General features: G+C 40.7%; 1 protein-coding gene across 4 annotated transcripts in view; it reads left to right on the top strand.

Moving 5' to 3' along the window:
* The window catches only part of phf21b (PHD finger protein 21B), a 91,641-nt gene that overhangs the window by 44,791 nt on the left and 28,275 nt on the right, over positions 1–18,575 (top strand). For 3 of the 4 annotated variants that reach the window (XM_023152832.3, XM_004564877.3, XM_004564879.4), the window contains exon 2: positions 540–584. In XM_023152832.3, the coding sequence (XP_023008600.1) occupies positions 540–584 (45 nt within the window). Of the gene's footprint in view, positions 1–539; positions 585–10,281; positions 10,451–18,575 lie in introns of those variants that run through there. The other variant, XM_076875662.1, reaches the window with a different exon arrangement.

The following is an 18,575-nucleotide window of genomic DNA, read 5'->3' as shown; positions in this document are numbered from 1 at the left end:
GGTTTTGATTATTTTTTTTTTTTTTGGTCCATTTTAAATCAGTCGCCCGTCTGCCAGCATTCCTGCACTTTCATAGATGTGTCTGTGTTTGCTTCCTGTGTCTGAGTCACTCTGAGATTGAGCGGGTGATGATGACTTCAGTTTGTTGCAGAAAATCCCAGTTAACCTCGTTAACCAACCTCACAGCTGGTTTAATCTTCAGTTATTGGAACATAAGTTCTGACCTGGTTCTGTGAGAGGTTCATGTCGATATCTCGTGTGCTTCGGAAGCTCCTCAGGATCAAAACTGCTGTAAAAATGATTACAAGGCATCAACTTGTATTTTCAGCTATCAAGTGATAGCTGAAAATATTCACAATATGAAGATTAAATTCAGCGTGGCTTCATCAGATATAACAGTTACTGTCATCACTTCAAGATGCTTAGGTGTGCTTGTGTAAAGTCGTGAAAAATAATCTGACCTTTGACCTTTGCAAAGTTGTTTGAAATGACATGAAATCATAGTTCTACTCACGTTTCTTTCTCCTTTTTCTTTGCAGAATCAGACGTTGTGCAAAGGCCTCAATGAACTTCAGAACGGACAGGTAGGTCACATGATGGTGTCTCTAGAGGTGTGCATTCACCTGAACAAGCTCCTCCCACCTCCTCTCTCACTGCTCCTGCTGTAAGTCTGCTTCTTCACCCTGCGGCTCATCTTTGTCCTCTGAGGAGAAACCAGTGAAAATAAAATGCTTCGGCCACATTTCACTGCCAGAGCTGCCGCAGGTGGAGCTGACTTCATGGATGATGTGGATGTGTCGGCGGTGGTTGGTTTGAAGTTGTGGTGTAGTGTAATTGGGCGGTGTGATCTGTGACGTGAGTCCGAGGGTCTCCGGGATGATGTCCTAACTTTCTCTGAAGTTTGTTGATTTTTCCTGCCATTGATAAAAGGCGACAGGAGCTGAAACACGGCCGTAACCGTTTCCTTTGTTGCGCTCGCCGGTGCCGGTGATGCTGAGCGTTTGTGACGGCAGCGAGATGGCTGAGGAATGTGAACAGGCTGAGAGGATGCTTCCAGAGAGCAGAGACAAAAGGAGGAGAGAATAAGAGCTGGAGATTCATTACACGTCAGTTTAATTTCAGAGCTGCGATTCATTACGCGCTGGAAGTCGATTTGGCCGCTCGTTGCGGCGGTTTCTGCAGGCCCTCCCATTTATTTGGTCTCTCAGAGGCGAGCAGGCGGACGAAAGAGAACAAACCTAATTAAGGCCAACCCTGTGATGAGTGGATAATTGTTGTGAGGCATCAGTGTGTGTAATTGAGGCTGAATTTGTTTTACAGGTTGTAAATGTGCGTTTTCCCCCTTTGGATGGTTACTGCAGGACTCGTACACATTTGAACGGTGTCCAATCACCGCCACAGGTGACCGTGGAAGGTCATTAAAGCAGTTTCTTGAAAACCTTCACTCAAGGGGCGCCCACAAAAAATAATCTGTGCTTTCTGCAGAAACACAAACACAGAGTTTACTCCAGCTATTTTTTTCTGTGGTTAAAGACTCTGATTGGCTCCCTCGGTCCTCCCCCAGCCAAATAAATGAAGAGTGCAGCGTGGAACACCTTCCCTTGTTACCTCCCCGAGGTATAATTAGACACAGCCAGAGAGGGAGATCAATTCTGAACATCATAATACGACTCAGAGTGAAGCTGTTAAATGATCCTCAGGAGACCTGCTGGAGCTGCTGCAGTGTTTAACAGCCAGCCAGCATCAAGGGAGGCCACGCTCGCTTAATTCCCTCCAAACAGAGACGAGGACGTGTGCCTCCGACCTCCAGTCACCTGTTTCATCTGCACACTCAACCACAGACTGTATACAAAAGATGGTCATAGACAGCGTGACATCACCCACTTATGTGGACTCCATTTTGAAGCTTCAGTGTTAACGTACAGGCTGCCATTTTATTATTTTTTTGGACAAGTGGGTGGAGTTATCAGCTTACGCTTGCTAACAGAAACTCCCAGTGCTCAGTAACCTGCAGTTCCTCAAACGGCCACTAGTAGCTCCAGCAGTGAGTCATTATTATATTATTATTATCTTTGTCACCTGGGCCATCCTTTTATACAGTTTATAATGCCATCTTTGAATACTAGAAAATAAAATCCTAGTTTCACATACATGTATAACCAGCACATATCACCCCCTGCTGGTGTATCCCTGTGCTGCACAGTACAGCATGATTTGCTTTCACAGTGCTGTGAGCTGTGAGCAGACAGGGGAAGTTTTCTGTTTTTCCACCTTACAAGTTGCGATTAATTACAATGAAATGACATTTATCATGATGTCGTCTTATTTTTAGATATTTCAACAATCTAAATATTTTCCGATGTTTCTGCAGCAAATCTACCAAATGTTCAAACTAGGTGTTTGTTCAGATTTAGTCTGGGGTAAGAGGGGATGAAAACCAGCCTGACTGTGAGGAGCTTGCTGAAAGGAAGCACCGGATCATTGATATACTCTGGTGTTAAACACAGAATTCACTCAAACGTGTCTCCAGTTTTAAAATATTGTTGTTTTTTTGTCGTTGTTTTTTTTAACTTTTTGCATTTAATGATTAAAAACCTCGAGTTAACATTGAAAGTGTTTAGAATAGATAAAAGCTCGTTTCTTGATAAAATATAATGCCCACACTCGGCCACATCACTCGGTAAAATTGCTTGGGCGCCGAAGGGTGAAGTGAGCCTTCTCCAGAAAGCTCTGATTGTTCCTTATTGGAGGCTTTTTATCGGACTTGGCAAAGCAGGCAGCCCCTTCTTCTTCTTCTTCCTTTTTTCTTGCCCCTCCGACTGTGACAGTGTTCAGGACTGTGTATTTGCTTTGGGTTGGCGGGTAAATGTTGACACGGTGGCTCTGAATGAAAGCTTTTCCTCGCTGCTGAGAGAACAGAGGACTTTTGGAAGGTAGTTTGAGGCCTCCCATCATCATTTTCTCCCCACACCTGTCCCACTCACGCCGCTGCCATCAGCTGAACTGGTTCTGACCTGCTCTTCCTGTCACTGCAGCCTCTCTGCAGACTCCATCGCGTCTCACAGATCTGCCTAAACTACTTCCCTCTCCGACTCAATCATTCGCTCCATCCAGCCCATTATGGCGCCTTTAACAAGCGGCCGAGCCACTGAAGCCCCCCCCCCCCCCTTTTCCTGCTCATCCACAATCACTTCAAATTAGATTGGCGAGTCAATAGAAGAGTCAATATTTAATTTGCTCATAGCAGGTGGTGATTCAGGCGGAGACATGGAGGATCCACCTTGAGGACGCCATCCTTCACATGAAGTGCGACGAACTGATAAAATGTTCTGAAAGAGGGGGAAAAAAGGAAGTCATGTTTTTGCCTGGAGATGATACCTTACAAAGGCTTCAGGGGAGTCGACTGTAATTGCCTAATGTTGACTGTCAAGTAGGGCTGCCAGGATTAGTCAACTAGTCACGATTACGTCGACTATCAAAATCGTCGCTGACTTATTTAGTAGTCGATGCGTCATTTGAAGCTTTGTATGATCCCAAAAGAAACAGGAATAAGTAGTAGGATTTAAGAGTTTAATAACGGACTGAAACAGAAGATGGCAGCACTGCATGTACAAGGATGCCAGCTGCCGTTAAACCCCGAAGAAGAAGAAGAAGCAACTCCGGTATCGTAGCCGTGTCCAAATTCAGGAACCGCATCCTCCTGTGCCTGCATTTGTAGGCCAATTACGTTACGATGAAGACTCCGACAAATGCGCCCTTCATTTCCCCAGATTTGAAGGATGGGTCGGGTGTATACTTCGTGGCCCAACCTATCCCAGAATTCATAGCGCAGCACAGCTCAGTTTCCAACAATGGCGGCAGCTAGTTAGTTTTAATATTACTCTTATTCACTGTTCCCTCTAAGTTGCGCGCGTGCACAATTGCGCACTGCTGGGACGGTCTCTGTGGACAGAAAAAGAATCAAACCTGAATTGAAATTAAAATCAATTTTTTGCAGTGTTAGTCAGTAAGTGACTGGCTGCTCCCGTATGGGATTAGAACGATGCCACCTTATCCCATAGTCCAGCCAATAATGCGATTCACATTCGTATATAGGGTTGCCAACTCCCTGAAAAATAAATAAGGGACACCTCGTGGCCAGGGCCGGGCGACCCAGTTGTCTTCACCCTTCCCAGTGTGGTGAATTTTCTAGCTCTTTTTTTGTGTGTGAAATTATTTTTTTAACCATTTGACTTGAAGTTGATTTAAGTAGATGCATATTCTATTCTTTGTGATATGAACACATGGGAAACAAATGATTTAGCCATTTATTTTTAGCTCAAAATGACAACATTAACACAGTAAAACAGGTCTCTTTCTTAAACAGAAGCCTGTCATGCTTAACTTTTGAGAATATAAGTAAATCTTTCTTTAAAAGAACTCTGTCCTGCTTAACTTAAAATAATAGAAAACAATAGAAAGAAAAATATTCTTGTAACAGTGCACATTTAGTGCATTTAGTACAATTGGCTTCAGTTGAGGTATTATTTCAGCTTTTCTAATGCTAATCAGCTGCTCCTGTTTGTAAACCCGCTTGTTCCCATGATTACGCACCTTAACTCATCATCATTATTCATCTATGTATTACTTTTATGTATTAGTCATCAATTTGTTGTAATCATCTATCCTTGCAGTTGTTTATTACACAAAATAAATTATATTATCACACTTCTGGCCACATAGCGCTGATATTCACTGCACATGCCCATATTAACGTTTTCCAGCCAGGTGTTTTCCTTTTCCCATTCTTCCCTTTCTCTGAGGGGAACAAACATTGCTGCTCTAGTGCTGGGCTCACACTGTGCGATTTTTGGCCCATTTTGAGCCGATTTTTGAGTGATCGGACCGATTTTGGCCTTCATCGTGCGTCGTGTGGTATACGTGGGGTAACGAGAAGTGATTAACACCTCACGACCAGCTCCCGATCATCAATCGCTCGTGAGGGTGTCACCACAGGCGCTCACACTGCTCACGCGCAAACGTAAACGTTGGTGAAAAAGACGTTGCAGCACGGCAGTGCAGCGTGTGATCTGGACACAAGCGATGGAGGCACAACTTGTAGAACTTTGGAAAGCTCATCCGAGCCTTTTCGATGTGGCATCACAAAATTATCACGACCACAACAACCGTGAAAACAGTTGGATTTACACTGCTGCTCAATCACAGCTGCCTGATCATGTTTTTCATTAGCAATTTAGCAAAGTTGATGGTGGTGGTGTGTCTGTGTGAGTGAAAGACAGAGAGAGCGAGCGACAGATTTTCTGTTATAACCTTCATGTTATGGAGGCACAGTGTGAGCTCTCAGGTCGCATCAGAGCATCGGGCGGTATAGTGTGAGAGACCCTGCATCGTGACCTATGAACTTCTAACCCCTGCGAGTCAATCGTGCAGTTTGAGCAGGAGCTGAATAACGTGACTGAAAAAAATCGCACAGTGTCTGCCCAGCTTTAGGTGTACTGTCATCCGAGACTTGCACCGCAGAGTCGGCGTTTGTTCCCCTGTTGGCCATGCTTCTTGTTGTGGTCATCTGTTGTCTTCCGGTATTTTCTCCGCAAGCGACCTTTCCTCGACCAATGAGATGAGCGGTAATCTGAATTGTCATACTCGAATTGTCATAAGTGTGCTGTCAGCTCATTGGTCACAAAGCAGGAGAGAGGCTGGGAATTATGTTTTCAAACAAAGCGTTAATTCCATAAACATTTATAGACTACTTTTGATTCTCACTGTATTACGGGACAAAGTGCGTCCCTTATTAGCTCAATACGGGACGTGTACTTTTGTTTCGAAATACGGGACGATTCCGTATTTTAAGGGACGGTTGGCAACCCTATTCGTATATAAGCAGCTAATCAACGTTGCTGACAGGCTATGACAGCATCCTTATGTGCCGACACCGGTGTTTTAGCTAGCAAAGGGGCGTGGCTGATGTGGAGAGAAGCCACGTTAATGACAACGTGGACAACCATTGGAGATGTGAGCAGGACAGATGGAACAATTGGCGGGAAAAGTGTGGACTTTATACCAGTTTTGAAATTGTGTTGATAGGCCACGTAAAACCAGAGTTATGATAAAAATATTTGCAATGTTTGGTTTTCTTCCTGAGCACTATTGTTGTTTATATTTACTGCGAAGAAATGGTAAAAACGGCGTTTTATAAGGAAAACGCTGGAAAGCCCTCTCAGCCTGTGAGGAAAAACAAAACCAAAAAGACCCCACCCTTTCCTATTGGTGGAAAAATGTACCATGTCAACCAATCAAAAAATGATTTGGCAACATGGCATTTAGTTGTTTAGGGAGGGGGGAAGTTTTAGGAGTGACGGCAGTGTTTTGAGATGTGAGAGATTTGCTACGTTTAGCACAAATCTTGTGTTAGTGTGTAGTGTAGTCAATAGTTTTGTTGTGTGTGTCAGAACAATGAGGCGACTACTGAATGTTACAGGTGTTACAGGAGTGATACACCTCCTGTTGTCAGGCCTGCAGGTATCAGGCTGTTGTTCTCCTTTATCTCATAGTGGACAGAAATTACTTTTTGGAGTGGCACAAATAATTTGTGTGACATCAAATTTGATGCAGAACAGCTGATTGTTCTGTAAATAGTTTGAAACGTTTATTTTAAAAAATGCCTTGGCTGCATTTTTAGGTAAACAGCTGCAAAAAACTTTGTTTGCATAACTCAGTTACTTTTTTGAAGAAGTAACTATATAATTATTGCCCAACATTGGTCATTATTTACTGTATTTTGCAGACAGAGAGTTACAGGACTCTCTCCCAGACCACAGACTCATAATACAAGTCAGAGCTTTATAAAAAAAAAAAAAAAAGAAAGTTGTGTTTTCAAAATTGGAGTTAAAGTTATTTTTACTTCCAATAGTGTTAACATACTACACAGGTCATGAACAAGATTTCTTTTACATTTTCATTGTAAGTGGGCTAAATCAGTTAATTAAAAGTAGTGTAACATAAATGTAAACGCTGTAATTTGATTATTTTAATAAACCATGTAACTTGGATGGATTCGATGCTGGCGTGACCACAGTGCACACGTCTGATGTTGCTCACAGTGCTTCAAGGGACCGCTCAGGGAGTTCGTGTGTTCGCTCAGACACATGAAAAATTAGAGGGAACATTGCTCTTATTACTTTTTCTGGGTCACAAAATAAATGTTTAACATATTTTCAGGCGAGAATGAAGCTGTGTAAACTTCAAATATCTGCTCAGTTTATCAAGACACCACATATTTTTAAAAGCGTGCTGATGTTTTCAGAGACGTCTGTTACCCACTAGCTCGATAGCTAGCCGGGGTTAAAGGCTCACTAGAGCACCGTGAGAGCACCGGACTCCCGGCAAATCGTTTTCAAACCCACCGCCGTCTTTCGCTACTCAGGTTAAACATGATATATAAGTCACTTAGATAACTTTAAAATGTTATTGTTTGGCTTTTTTTTTTTTTGTATTTTATTTGTTCCTGAGTAAATCGGTTTGGCTGAGATTAAAGTTATAGTTTTTACACAGCTGAATAAACGTCAAGCAGACAGCTGATTATCAGAAGTGTGAGAATCTCGAGAATAAACTCCGGTGTCCTGTTATATTTTAGATAGCAAGGAGTTTATTAAACTTCACCAAAACAATCTGCAAATTTCATTAAAATTTAATAAACTATCATCCTGTCTTTATTTTTAGTTAGCACAGACCTTAAACACTTAAAGCTGTAAGCTAATGATAGTTATATAATAGCAGGTGCTGCTGGTGCAATAAGCTGTACGTTTTACGTCCAGTGGATGCATGATCTGATTAGTCGACTAATCGCAAAAATAATCGGTGCAAGTCGACTATCAAAATAATTGTTTGTGGCAGCCCTACTGTCGAGTCACCTTTTTTGGAGCCTCAGTGAGGTTAGCTTCCATCGACTGTAGGGGTGATTTGCTTTTGGACTTAGTTTTACAGACAGTCGCCTCGCCTCGCCGTGGCGACCATCCTTCCTCGGGTACTACAGAACTCGCACACAGTGGTTGGCCAGTGGTCAGCCAGCGGGCTTCATTCAAACTGCTCAAGTGATGTCATATTTGCCTTTTACAAGCGGTAACCTGTAAAACAGCTTTAAGGCTTTATGACCTCCACAAGGAATTCTGACTTATATTTATAACTGATTCTTACATGTGTGGTGTGTGTTATCATCATATAGTAGGTAGAGTAAAATGAAGAGTAAGTAAAGAGTTAAAATAATGTGTCACATTTGACCTCTGACCTCTCCCTCAAGGTCAATAGATTTATCTGAAGGTGAAGGTGATAACAAAGCTACATAGAACTGTTTAAAAGTGTTTTTAATGTTTGTACTGACAACACATGGGCATATAGAGAATCGCATATAATAATAGGTTAGAGTCACATTTGACCTTTGACCTTTTCACGTCTGCCTTTCTTTTAAGTCAACACCAAAATGTGTTACATCTTTAAAGCCAGTGTTGTCCAGAGAAAGGGAAATAAACTGTAGTGTAACATTATATAATAATATCTGGTATTTACAAATCAATATCTCTTATGCAGGACTTACTCCTACATGTCTGTGTAATCAAAGTAAACATCTGTCATGTACTCTTAACTAGTTTTTCCTGTACTACTAAAACTTCTTAGAGTACATTTAAAAGAACAGCTGCTTTGCTGTAGCTTAGCGCTCTCTTCTTGGTTTTGACTGGTTTAAACTGAACTCTGTTTGGTCTTGTAGTGACCTTTGACCTTTCTTTATTTTGGCTGTTTGTCTGACCTTTTCTAATGTCTTCTGCAGATGATAGTATTGTAGTATGTTTATCTTCTCCTGCTTGGAAGTTACTAAATCACTTGGTTTGTCTGACTCAATAGTTTGTATATCTTTTCAAAATAAAAGCTTTTCACCATTGTCTGTAGACAGAAACATTTTATTTTAAAAACCAGCAGGATTTTCATTAGAAGTACACCAGCTTATATATGTAATGGCATTTGTTCTCTGACAGTTGATGTTCTACCACAGCTAAATAACAGGCAGTAACAAGTCCGTGGTTGTCTGTGGTTTGGAGGAATAGTTAGTTTATTTCTCTCTGAATCAGAAAACATCTCTAACTAATAACTTGTGCCTCTACAATGATGAACGCTCTCATGTGTGGGTGTTTGAAAGGCAGTCAACAGAGGCTCAACATCTGGTCAAAGGCTGAGAGCCTCACACACCACTGAAACGCATACTTTTGGCTCTGAAGCTAAGTTGTTTAAAGGTGATTTTGTGAACAAAGATAAACCACCAGAGAAACACCTGTCAGGTGCACAGGAAGGAGGAGGTGCCTCTTCACGGCTGAGTGGGTAACGAGGTCTTCTTCTTTTCGTCCAGCCTTCATCTCTGCTCCTCTGTCACTGAGTTTAATTACACACCGTACGCCGAGGCTGCCCCCAGCGTTTGGTTTACCGCTGTCGCTGCTCGGACACAACGCTACATTTACATCAACCCCGCACTCCGAGCAACTGTCCTCATATCTGTCCTGAGCACGTGTTGGCACAGAGCGCGCTCAGTCGGGCGTCACTGGCTCCAGGTCTTAGCTGTAAGATGTGGTTAAATGAACAAAGACCGAGGTGAGCTGCATAAATGCATATTTACATGGCGAAACCCTCAAGTCGCTGTTTTCAAAGTTTTTTCTTTTTTAATGAACTAAGTGGAGAATTACTCTTTGTGCTGGGCTCAAAACATCCAACTGGAATCCATAACAACTGATGAGTCTGGACTAGTTTCAGTCCGAGTTAGGGTCTGGTTTTAGTCTATTTTTGGCTGGTTTTGGACTGGTTTAATTGGTGTTAGTCGCTGGTTTAAATCCCATCTATAAAGGAACAGACTCATAGTCAGATGCTTCTGTAAGGATGGGGTGTTTTGGGCGTAAACCTGATGCAGGTTCTGGATGTCCTGAGTTATGTCCTGGTGCTCGATGGAGCAGATGAACCAGAGTAAAACAGAATGTGGAAAGAAAGCTGAGAGCAAACATAGATCCAGTTGTTAGTGTGCACTTCACATCACAGCAGGGACTGATGCAGTGCACTCCCGTCACCCCCCTCATAAGCATCACCCAGGCCCCTCCCATGCATGGCGGACTGTGTTAGGATGTTTCCTCTCTGTTTCTGCAGGGCGGTGGGGGACAAAGAGAGAAGCCCGTCCTTCCCTTTGTCCCCTCGGAGCCCCCTTGGCGACTGCAGGAAGTTCTCAGATGTCTGCAGAGATGCACTGAGAGTCTGTTAACAGCAGATGTTCAGATATTACAGCACTCCGTTTACACAGGGCACTTCATCCAGACCTTTGAGTGAATGCACAGGAAGAAGTGTGTGCATTTCAGGGCTAGAGTGTTAACATCTTTTCTCCTCTCTGATGACCCACATTTCTGGAAAAATCACAAAGCTGCAGGTTTGTGGCAGCTCTGGCCGTAAAACTTTATCAAGACATTTAAGTAAAAACTTTTATTGTGTTTTTGTACTAATCCCTATCACAAGTTTCCACTCTGTCAGATCTTTTTTTTCATAATGATCTTAATTGTGATTTCAGTCTTTTTTGCACTTTTTTTATGATTTCCTGTAATGTTTACGGTATAACTCCAGTGTTTTTGATGTGATGTGTTCAAAAATGTTTTTAGGGTTGGTTTTGATGGATTGGGTTGTGGAGTGGTTTCACTCTGGTTTAGGGCTCTGTTAGTGGCTTCTTTTTATTGCAGGTTGTTAGTGTGTTTCAGGGGCAGGGTTTGTGCTGGTTATGGCCTTGTTTAAAACTTTGATTTGTTCAGATTTGAGTTTGGTACTGAATTTGAGCTGATTTGTTCCAGTCCTGGACTGGTTTTAGTCTAGTTTTAAGCACTGGTTTGCAGCATCATAGACGTTTTTCTCTGTCCTCTGGTGATGTGATCTAAACTGATGCTGAGGTCTGGAAGCTTATGCTTCTCTTAAAGAGGGCTCCTTGTATTTGGACTTGTTGTCATGTTCCAGTGTTTTCTTATCAGACTACACTGTAGTGCTAAAAACCCCTTTTTGGAAAATGTAAAAATCCAAAAAGTGGTTATGTTAGATCTGTATAATGGTCATAATGGTTAGATCTTTTTCTGTGGAAAATAAAAATTTTCATGTTCCCAAAAAGGAGCCAGAGTCCTTCAGATTGCAAAGTTAAAAAAAGAGTTTCACAGTTTGTGCCCACTTTTTTTTTTTTTTAAACCTTTTTCCATCTCATCAGGAACAAAAACGAGTGACTTCATGGTTTTAGAATAAACTTTGGTTTTTTTTTATGTGTGTGTCCCTGGTGGCTGTGAGCAGTGCTGCTCCTCCAGAGTCTTTTGGTTTGTCGAGCTGAGGCTTCGTCTCAGCTTTTTGTGAAGTGTGTCTCTGTGTGCTTGCTGCTCTTTGTGGCTGCATCTGTCTGCCTCTATTGTTTGCAGGAGTCCATCTGCTGGCCTCCAGTTTGCCCCTCCTCCCTCGCCTCAGACAACCAACACCCTCTAGCCTCACCCCTCCTCCTCCTCTTTGCTGGGAAAGCCAGCTGTCCTCCCCTTACTCTCCCCCATTGCTCCATCACTGATGAGCTGAAGAGGCTGCTCAGAAAACTTGGCCTGAGCGCATTCTTACGTTTACGATAATTTCATTTAAAAAGCTTCAGCTGAAATAAATGAATGTGATTAGTCTGGTTCACACAGTCTCAGCACGTAGATGGCATTTATAGTCAGGAAAGGAAAACCAACACATGCAAAATCATATTAAACAAAGGAATATTTCAGCACTTTTCTAAAAGTTATTTTAACACTTCTGCTGGAAGATGCAGAGGTAGATGTGGATATGCTTTGACTTTCATTCAGAAGAGAAGACGGGCCGGGCTGTAAAAAAGTTTGTACACAAATAAAATATCTTCATATTTAATCATGTTTTCCGAGTTTAAGAAACTCTGTTTTCACTGATGATGAATTTCTGAGGTTTTCAGCACCTGCTTACAGTCTTGATGTTGATGTCTGTAAAAATATCCTTAACTCTGTTCACAACTCTTGTGATTTTTCATGTCTGAACCGCTGTCAGTCATGTCCTGCTAATGTCAACTTATGCTATTCCGACATGAGTATTAACTATTTGTGAAGCAGTGTCCTGCTGAATGCATCTTTCTCTAGCAGACATGCCTGTTATTAAACTTTGATAACTTTACTGACTGACTGTATCAGAGCAGAACTGCTGCTTATATTTCTTTTTATTGTCAGTTTATTATGTAGGATCCCAGATGACACATTTTTGCTGCGGTTTCATAAAAATAGTCCAACAACGGGTTGATTGGTCCAAACAGTTTTTCTGCAAATTTAAAAGTAAGATGAATATTTTCAGGGTTTAAATTCTTGGTTTCTACTTTTAATTTTGTTTATTTATGATTTATTATTGTCTTTATTCCTTCCCAGCTAGTTTTGCTTTTTACATTTGGATGCTGGTCTGATTATGAGCTCGTCAGCGGTTTGTCAAGCACTTTTAATTGATGAGACAAGTAATAAACAAACACATGTTGATTGATTAGCGAATCATCGCCAGCTTTAGCGAAACCAGATTTGGCCTTTCGCACTAATCTGTGACATTTTAAGATCAGTTGATATATAGATGACCTGAGAAGTGACCGGTAAACTGATCGATAATGAAAACAGTTGTGAATGCTGTCCTGTTGCTGAAGCATTGCGTTTATTCATGGCGATGTTCAGAGCTGTTTCACTGATAGATGAAAACATTAGTCGACTATAAATGCCTTCAGCTTAACGTTGTGAAGTGTGCGGATCAATAATTCAAAATGACAACTGTGAGTATTGATCAGACGGAGCTGTGTGGACAGGGAGCTGCAGAAAGTGAAAGAATCAATGAAAGCGCTGAAAAACAAAAATCCAGTGTTGAATTTGCAGCTTTTGGTGTTTCTGGAAGCCTCACAACCTGACAGCTGCTGTTTTGTTGCAGTTTTCAAACTGTCCGCTGGTTTTATGGGATGGCATTCATCATTATTCACTTTACTCTCTCTAAACACTAAAAATATGAAAGTAACAACAGATAATGTAATCAAAGGTAGAACATCTACTTTTTCTTTTCTTTTTGTCATTCAAACAATATTGGACAGTCACTTCTCTGCTTTGCATGGATCACCTGACCTGCCTATGAGAACAATTTGACATTTTTTTGTAAGCAAATGGAATTTTTTTTTTAAACACTAAAACAATCATCAAAAAAGGACCACAAGGATGTGACAAAGGTGAACACTTTTCAGGCTCTGAGTAAAATTAAGCAGTGCAAGGATATCTGAGAGAATACATCACATTTCTAAACGTGATTGCTATCCAAATGTACGTCCAATAAATATCTGGCACACATTTATAAACACAATCTAGAAAGGCACCAGACACCAAAGAGCTCCGCCAAAGCCAGTCGTCCATTCTTCTCTATGTGATCCGCAGCCAAGCCAATGATAAAAAAGCTTTTTTCCAAGCAGTTTGGATCCACAACAAAATATAATGGTTTCTTCCCTTTCACAGGCTCAAAATCTCCAACTTTTATCTCATTAGTTTTTATGTAATCGTACAAACCAACAACAACTGAAAATAAAAGCAGCTCATCAGCATAAAGAGAAGTGCAACTTGTGAACTGAAAGCTTCAGTGAACATATTTTTATTTTTCCTCGTATAGGTGCATTTATATCTTAAAAAAAAATCAGCTGTTGGAATTCACTGCAAACAGCAGCGGTATTACATCTAAGAAACAAAATGTAAATCTCATCAGTGCCAGTAACAAACCTGGATAGGAAGGACATCCGGCATAAAGTCTGTGCCAAAACAAACATGAGGATCCATCAGCCAAAGTGTCTGAAGTATAACATAATAGAGAATTTGTGGTTTTAGAACAGGCTGAATAGTAAGGTTTAAAAACATGGTTCATTCAGAAAACCTTTGACAAATTAAATTAACCTTTTAATAAAAAGTCAGAAAACTTTTTATTAACAGTTTTAAGCATTTCAAATAAATAAACCTAAACCAAACATTTTATCAGTTTTCCATTTAAGAAAAAAAAAGATCAAAGTGCCCTTAAAGCTGTCTGTAATGGTAATGTGATGGAGCAGACCTCAGAAAGAATAAATTCTGTTTTGATCAAACTAACTGAAACCTTATTAGCAATCACTCTAGTATCTTAATTCTGTGTTTAGCCTGAAACAATGGGTGGATACTGATGTTTTTGGTGCTCCAGGTTGTACATTATGGATGCTTTTTGGATAGTTTCTAAACTCGTTTTGTCTCAGTAGTTAAAGTCAGTTCTGCAAGTCACAACTACAATACTGTACAATACAATACTATGAAATACTGAGAATTTGAAGTGTATGAGCTCACAAAGCTTAAAGAAGCTCCAGAGTAGTGGATTCGTCTTCAGTTGTCATATTTTCCTCCAGGTGACTTCCAGAGTTTGACTTTTAATTTCTCCAACTCTCGGTCTGTTCTGTGCCATCACAGCAGGAGAGATAAAACCAACAGAAGCTCCTCATTTTGCTCAACAGATGTCCTTAATCCCGTCTAATCCAACATGTTAAACGGTTGTTTTCTCTGCAGCGAGCGCGGGGCGCCGACCCTGGCACTAAAGCTTCCCACAGGCCAGTTGGACTCCCTCAGACTCCCTCTGGTCCTGGTCTAGTGCTCTCATCTCCTCACCACAGTGCCAAGCACAGGCTGAATTAATAAAGTATCTGTTTCTGAGGCCCGTATGTGAGCGGGGACAGCTCATAGCAGGAAGAATAACACAACTTTTTAAGTTTCCATCAGGAAAGAACCCTAGGTTAATTTTTTTTTTACCTTTTACAAAAACTATATAAAAGATTTGTGATCTGATCAGATATTTTTTTCTGGTCAGTCCCATTATCAGTTTTTCTGATGACTGTGGCAGTGTGAAATAAAGAATAATCAGTGCTCAGGAGTGACCACTTCAGCATTTATGACTTTGAATAAAGTCTGTTTTCTCTGACAACAGCAGAGCGCCGCACTTCATAAATCAGTTCTTTAAATAAATCATCTGCACCTTCAAATTTCAAATCAGTGGCTTTAAAGAACTTTCACTGCCTTTAATTTAGCAGCTCTTACCCTGAAATGACCTGATTCGTTCCTTCAGATTAATAATTTGTGGCATCAAATGACTAAATCGTGGTCTGAAATGACTTCATTTTCACCCTCTTTCCTTCTCTCTCTTCTGCATCAGCTGAGAGCCAAAACACTGAAACTGACTTTCTATGAACTGGGTCAGAACATCAGCACTCTGAAGGGAAACTTGGATATCCATTAAAATATTTTGGGGGATATCACACATGCAATGGGCCAAACATAAATCAAAATAACATTGATGATCTCCATGCTGAGGATTTTAGAGGAACAAAGATCATGATTAGAAAGAATAATTTGTAATTTGGCCTCACAAACACCTGAAACCTGAAACATTTAAAAGTATAAACAAGAATATACGTTGGTGGGATTTTAATAATATAAGCAGCTGTCGATGGATGATTAGTAAAATCAGGCATTCAGATGATAATTCAGAGACTTAACCTCCTAAAATCAAGCTGTGTAACATCCACATGTGTGACTCGTGTTATATAACCAGAGAACAAACAGGAAGTGATGTAAATGCTTTTCAATGGAAATTGATGCAGAAAAGTGGAAAATCATCCTAAAAACCTCCCTCTGTTGTAGTAAATGTGAATAAATAATAAAATAACTGCTGGTGTTTGGTGGCTGTTTGATGACCACGTTATCACCACGTCCAGTGACATTTAAAACGTGACCTGATCACTGAGGTGTGTCAGGAGTGTTTAACCTTGTTCATTAGTCAGCTTTGAGTGTTTTTCTTTTTCTTTTTCCTTGGTGTTTTTCCACTACTCGAGTAGTTTGAGCTCTTCTTTTTAAATCTTGACTAAACAACTAGTACATTAGTTGCTGGGAACATTGTTGCTTTTATTCCACTTTATGTCTGAAGTCTTTTAGGGGAGGCAGCTTCCATCAGTGTAGTTTTCCTTGGTGACTTTTCAGGCTAGTCTTCATTTTTCCTCAGCTGCTCTTCCAAACAGCCCAAATCATGTTGAGAAAAGATTAGATTTTTAACTCCTCAGCGTGAACACGGCCGAGCTCCAGCCCAACCTGCTCATTCAGCCACTAACTGGCCATTTAATCAGCACCAATAACGTCTGCTGCTGCTCTTTCTGCCATTTTTCATCCTCTTATTATCTGCGATTAGGAGAGCAGAGCTGAGATGATCGGTGGACGCAGCAGTGGCTCTATAATTTCTCTCCGGCTCTTCATTTTTTAATATAGAGTTTGACCTTTCAGAGCTATGTGCCGGTTGCCGCCGCTGGTCAATATTCTCAGCTCTCGCTGAAGGTGCGAGCTGTTCGGTTGGCAAATAAATGTCTTCATTAAAGCGACGACCCCGAGCCACATTTCTTCTCAATGACGTTCAGATCGTTTCTGCTTCAGCCTGTGATTTTGTTTGGCCTCCGATAAACGCTGAGGGACGAGGACGGGAGATTAAAGACACTCGGTTTTCACAGGTGAACATTTTCTGAGAAGCTCTGAGGCCTCTGTTCCCACAGGATTCATGTTTCTGGGAGGTGGTGTTCATTTAATTCATCTTTCTTTGTGAAATTAAAAGATCTGGACTATACAGGAGAAAACAGAAAAGATTTGACATTATTAGGTTTTTAATAGTTTTAATAATCCAGTTCTAACTGTTTGTACAGACACTGGCTCATTACACACAGGAGCTCCGCTTTTTTTAAAGGCACCTGTGTGACACGCACGAACAAATCCAGGCAAAAGACGGCGCTCAGAGAGAACACCTGTGCTTACCTGCTTACATTACAACAGCACATTAATGAGCTTACAGCTGATGGCCTTTATTGCTTTATGTTGTTGTTTTGGCTCGCAGACAGGCCTGAATGTTGGTGTCAACATGTTTCCAAAAGCCGAGGGAAACCAGTTCCAAAACAGGCCTGTGTGTTACTGCGGTTTATACGCAGATGCAGGAGCCCAGTTTCAGGCCTGCTCCTAGATCTATTATGAAGGAAGCCCAGATTTCCCTTCAGAATAAAAGCTCGCCTGCTGGGCCTTTGTGAGTTCTCAGCTCTCTGGCACAAAATGAGCTTTTATTGAAAAAAAAAAAGGCTGAACTTTATGCCTTTTTCAAACCCCGAGATGTCTGAGTCAAATCAAGCTTCTTCTTCTTGAGTTGTTTTGCGTTCCTCTTGTTTCCATTTACATCTCGGACCTCCTGCTGTGATGGAGTGACACGTCTCTATAGCAACATTTCTGTGTGATGCTGCAGGATTGAAACAAAGAGAGAAACCTCCCTTCAGCGTGAAGTCACAGGAGCTGATTTAAGTGGTAATAAGAGCAGGAGGGGTGAGGTTTGATCGTTTACTTTTCATGGAGAGGCGCCGCAGCGAGAACAGCGGGCAGCGTCACAACAGCTTCGATCACGTTTCGGCAAATCACATTAAAAAGAAGTCCCATTTTTATGATCTTCCATTCATGCGAGCGGCTCCGTCACTTCTGAAAAACCCAATTAGCAGAGATGGGCGATTGAAATCTTGGTGAGGGCGGCAGAGAATCTCAGCGGGCTCGGCTCAGTTCTGTCTCTGCGTTGGCATTCAGTCGGTGAAATATCTTCTGGGCACTTTTGCTGAAAAGTTAATTGAGATGATAAACAAATCAGAGTTTGGAGCTGCTGCTGTGATTTCCTGTTTTTTCTCTCCTGAGTAAAAAAAAAAAGAGAGAAATCAAAGAGCCGAAGGCAGCAGAAACAGTGATTAGAGCCGCTGCTGCTGATCGATTGAAGAGGTATTGTCACCGTTTCTGTTTGTGTAATTAAAGTTTGTGTCTTTGAGTCCATTTACCGAGTAAACACTTTTGTCTTTCTCTGTAACGAAGCTCGTTAGGGGGCGAAAATCAGCATCACTTAGTATTTAGAAAATAATTCAACTGTTTCTCCAAAGAAGTAAAAGCTCGCAGTCAGTTTTTGTTTTTTCCCCTATCACAAAACTGCTGATTACTCAGACTGTATACCAAAGATGGACAAGAACACTCACTGGTTTGTAGACTCCACATTTTGAAGCCTCAACATTGGCTTTTTGGAGCATATATCTTATTATTATTATTATTATTATTATTATTATTATTATTATTATTATTATTATTATTAATAATAATTAATAAATAATAAATATTTAATTATTAAATAATTAATTAATAATAAGATTATTATTATTAATAATAATAATAATTAATTAATAATTAAATAATTAATTAATAATAAGATTATTATTAATAATAATAATAATTAATTAATAATTAAATAATTAATTAATAATAAGATTATTATTATTATTAATAATAATAATAATCTTATTATTAATAATACTCTCAGATTTTGGTCCACGTTGATATGACAGCATCACACAGCTGCTGCAGATGTGCTGCGACCATCAGAAGATGGTACACTTGCTAAAAAGGGAC

This window comes from Maylandia zebra, linkage group LG17, assembly GCF_041146795.1.
Source record: "Maylandia zebra isolate NMK-2024a linkage group LG17, Mzebra_GT3a, whole genome shotgun sequence".
NCBI lineage: Eukaryota > Metazoa > Chordata > Actinopteri > Cichliformes > Cichlidae > Maylandia > Maylandia zebra.
Note: the sequence above shows the minus strand (reverse complement) of the source record. Positions and strands in the feature narration are given on the sequence as shown.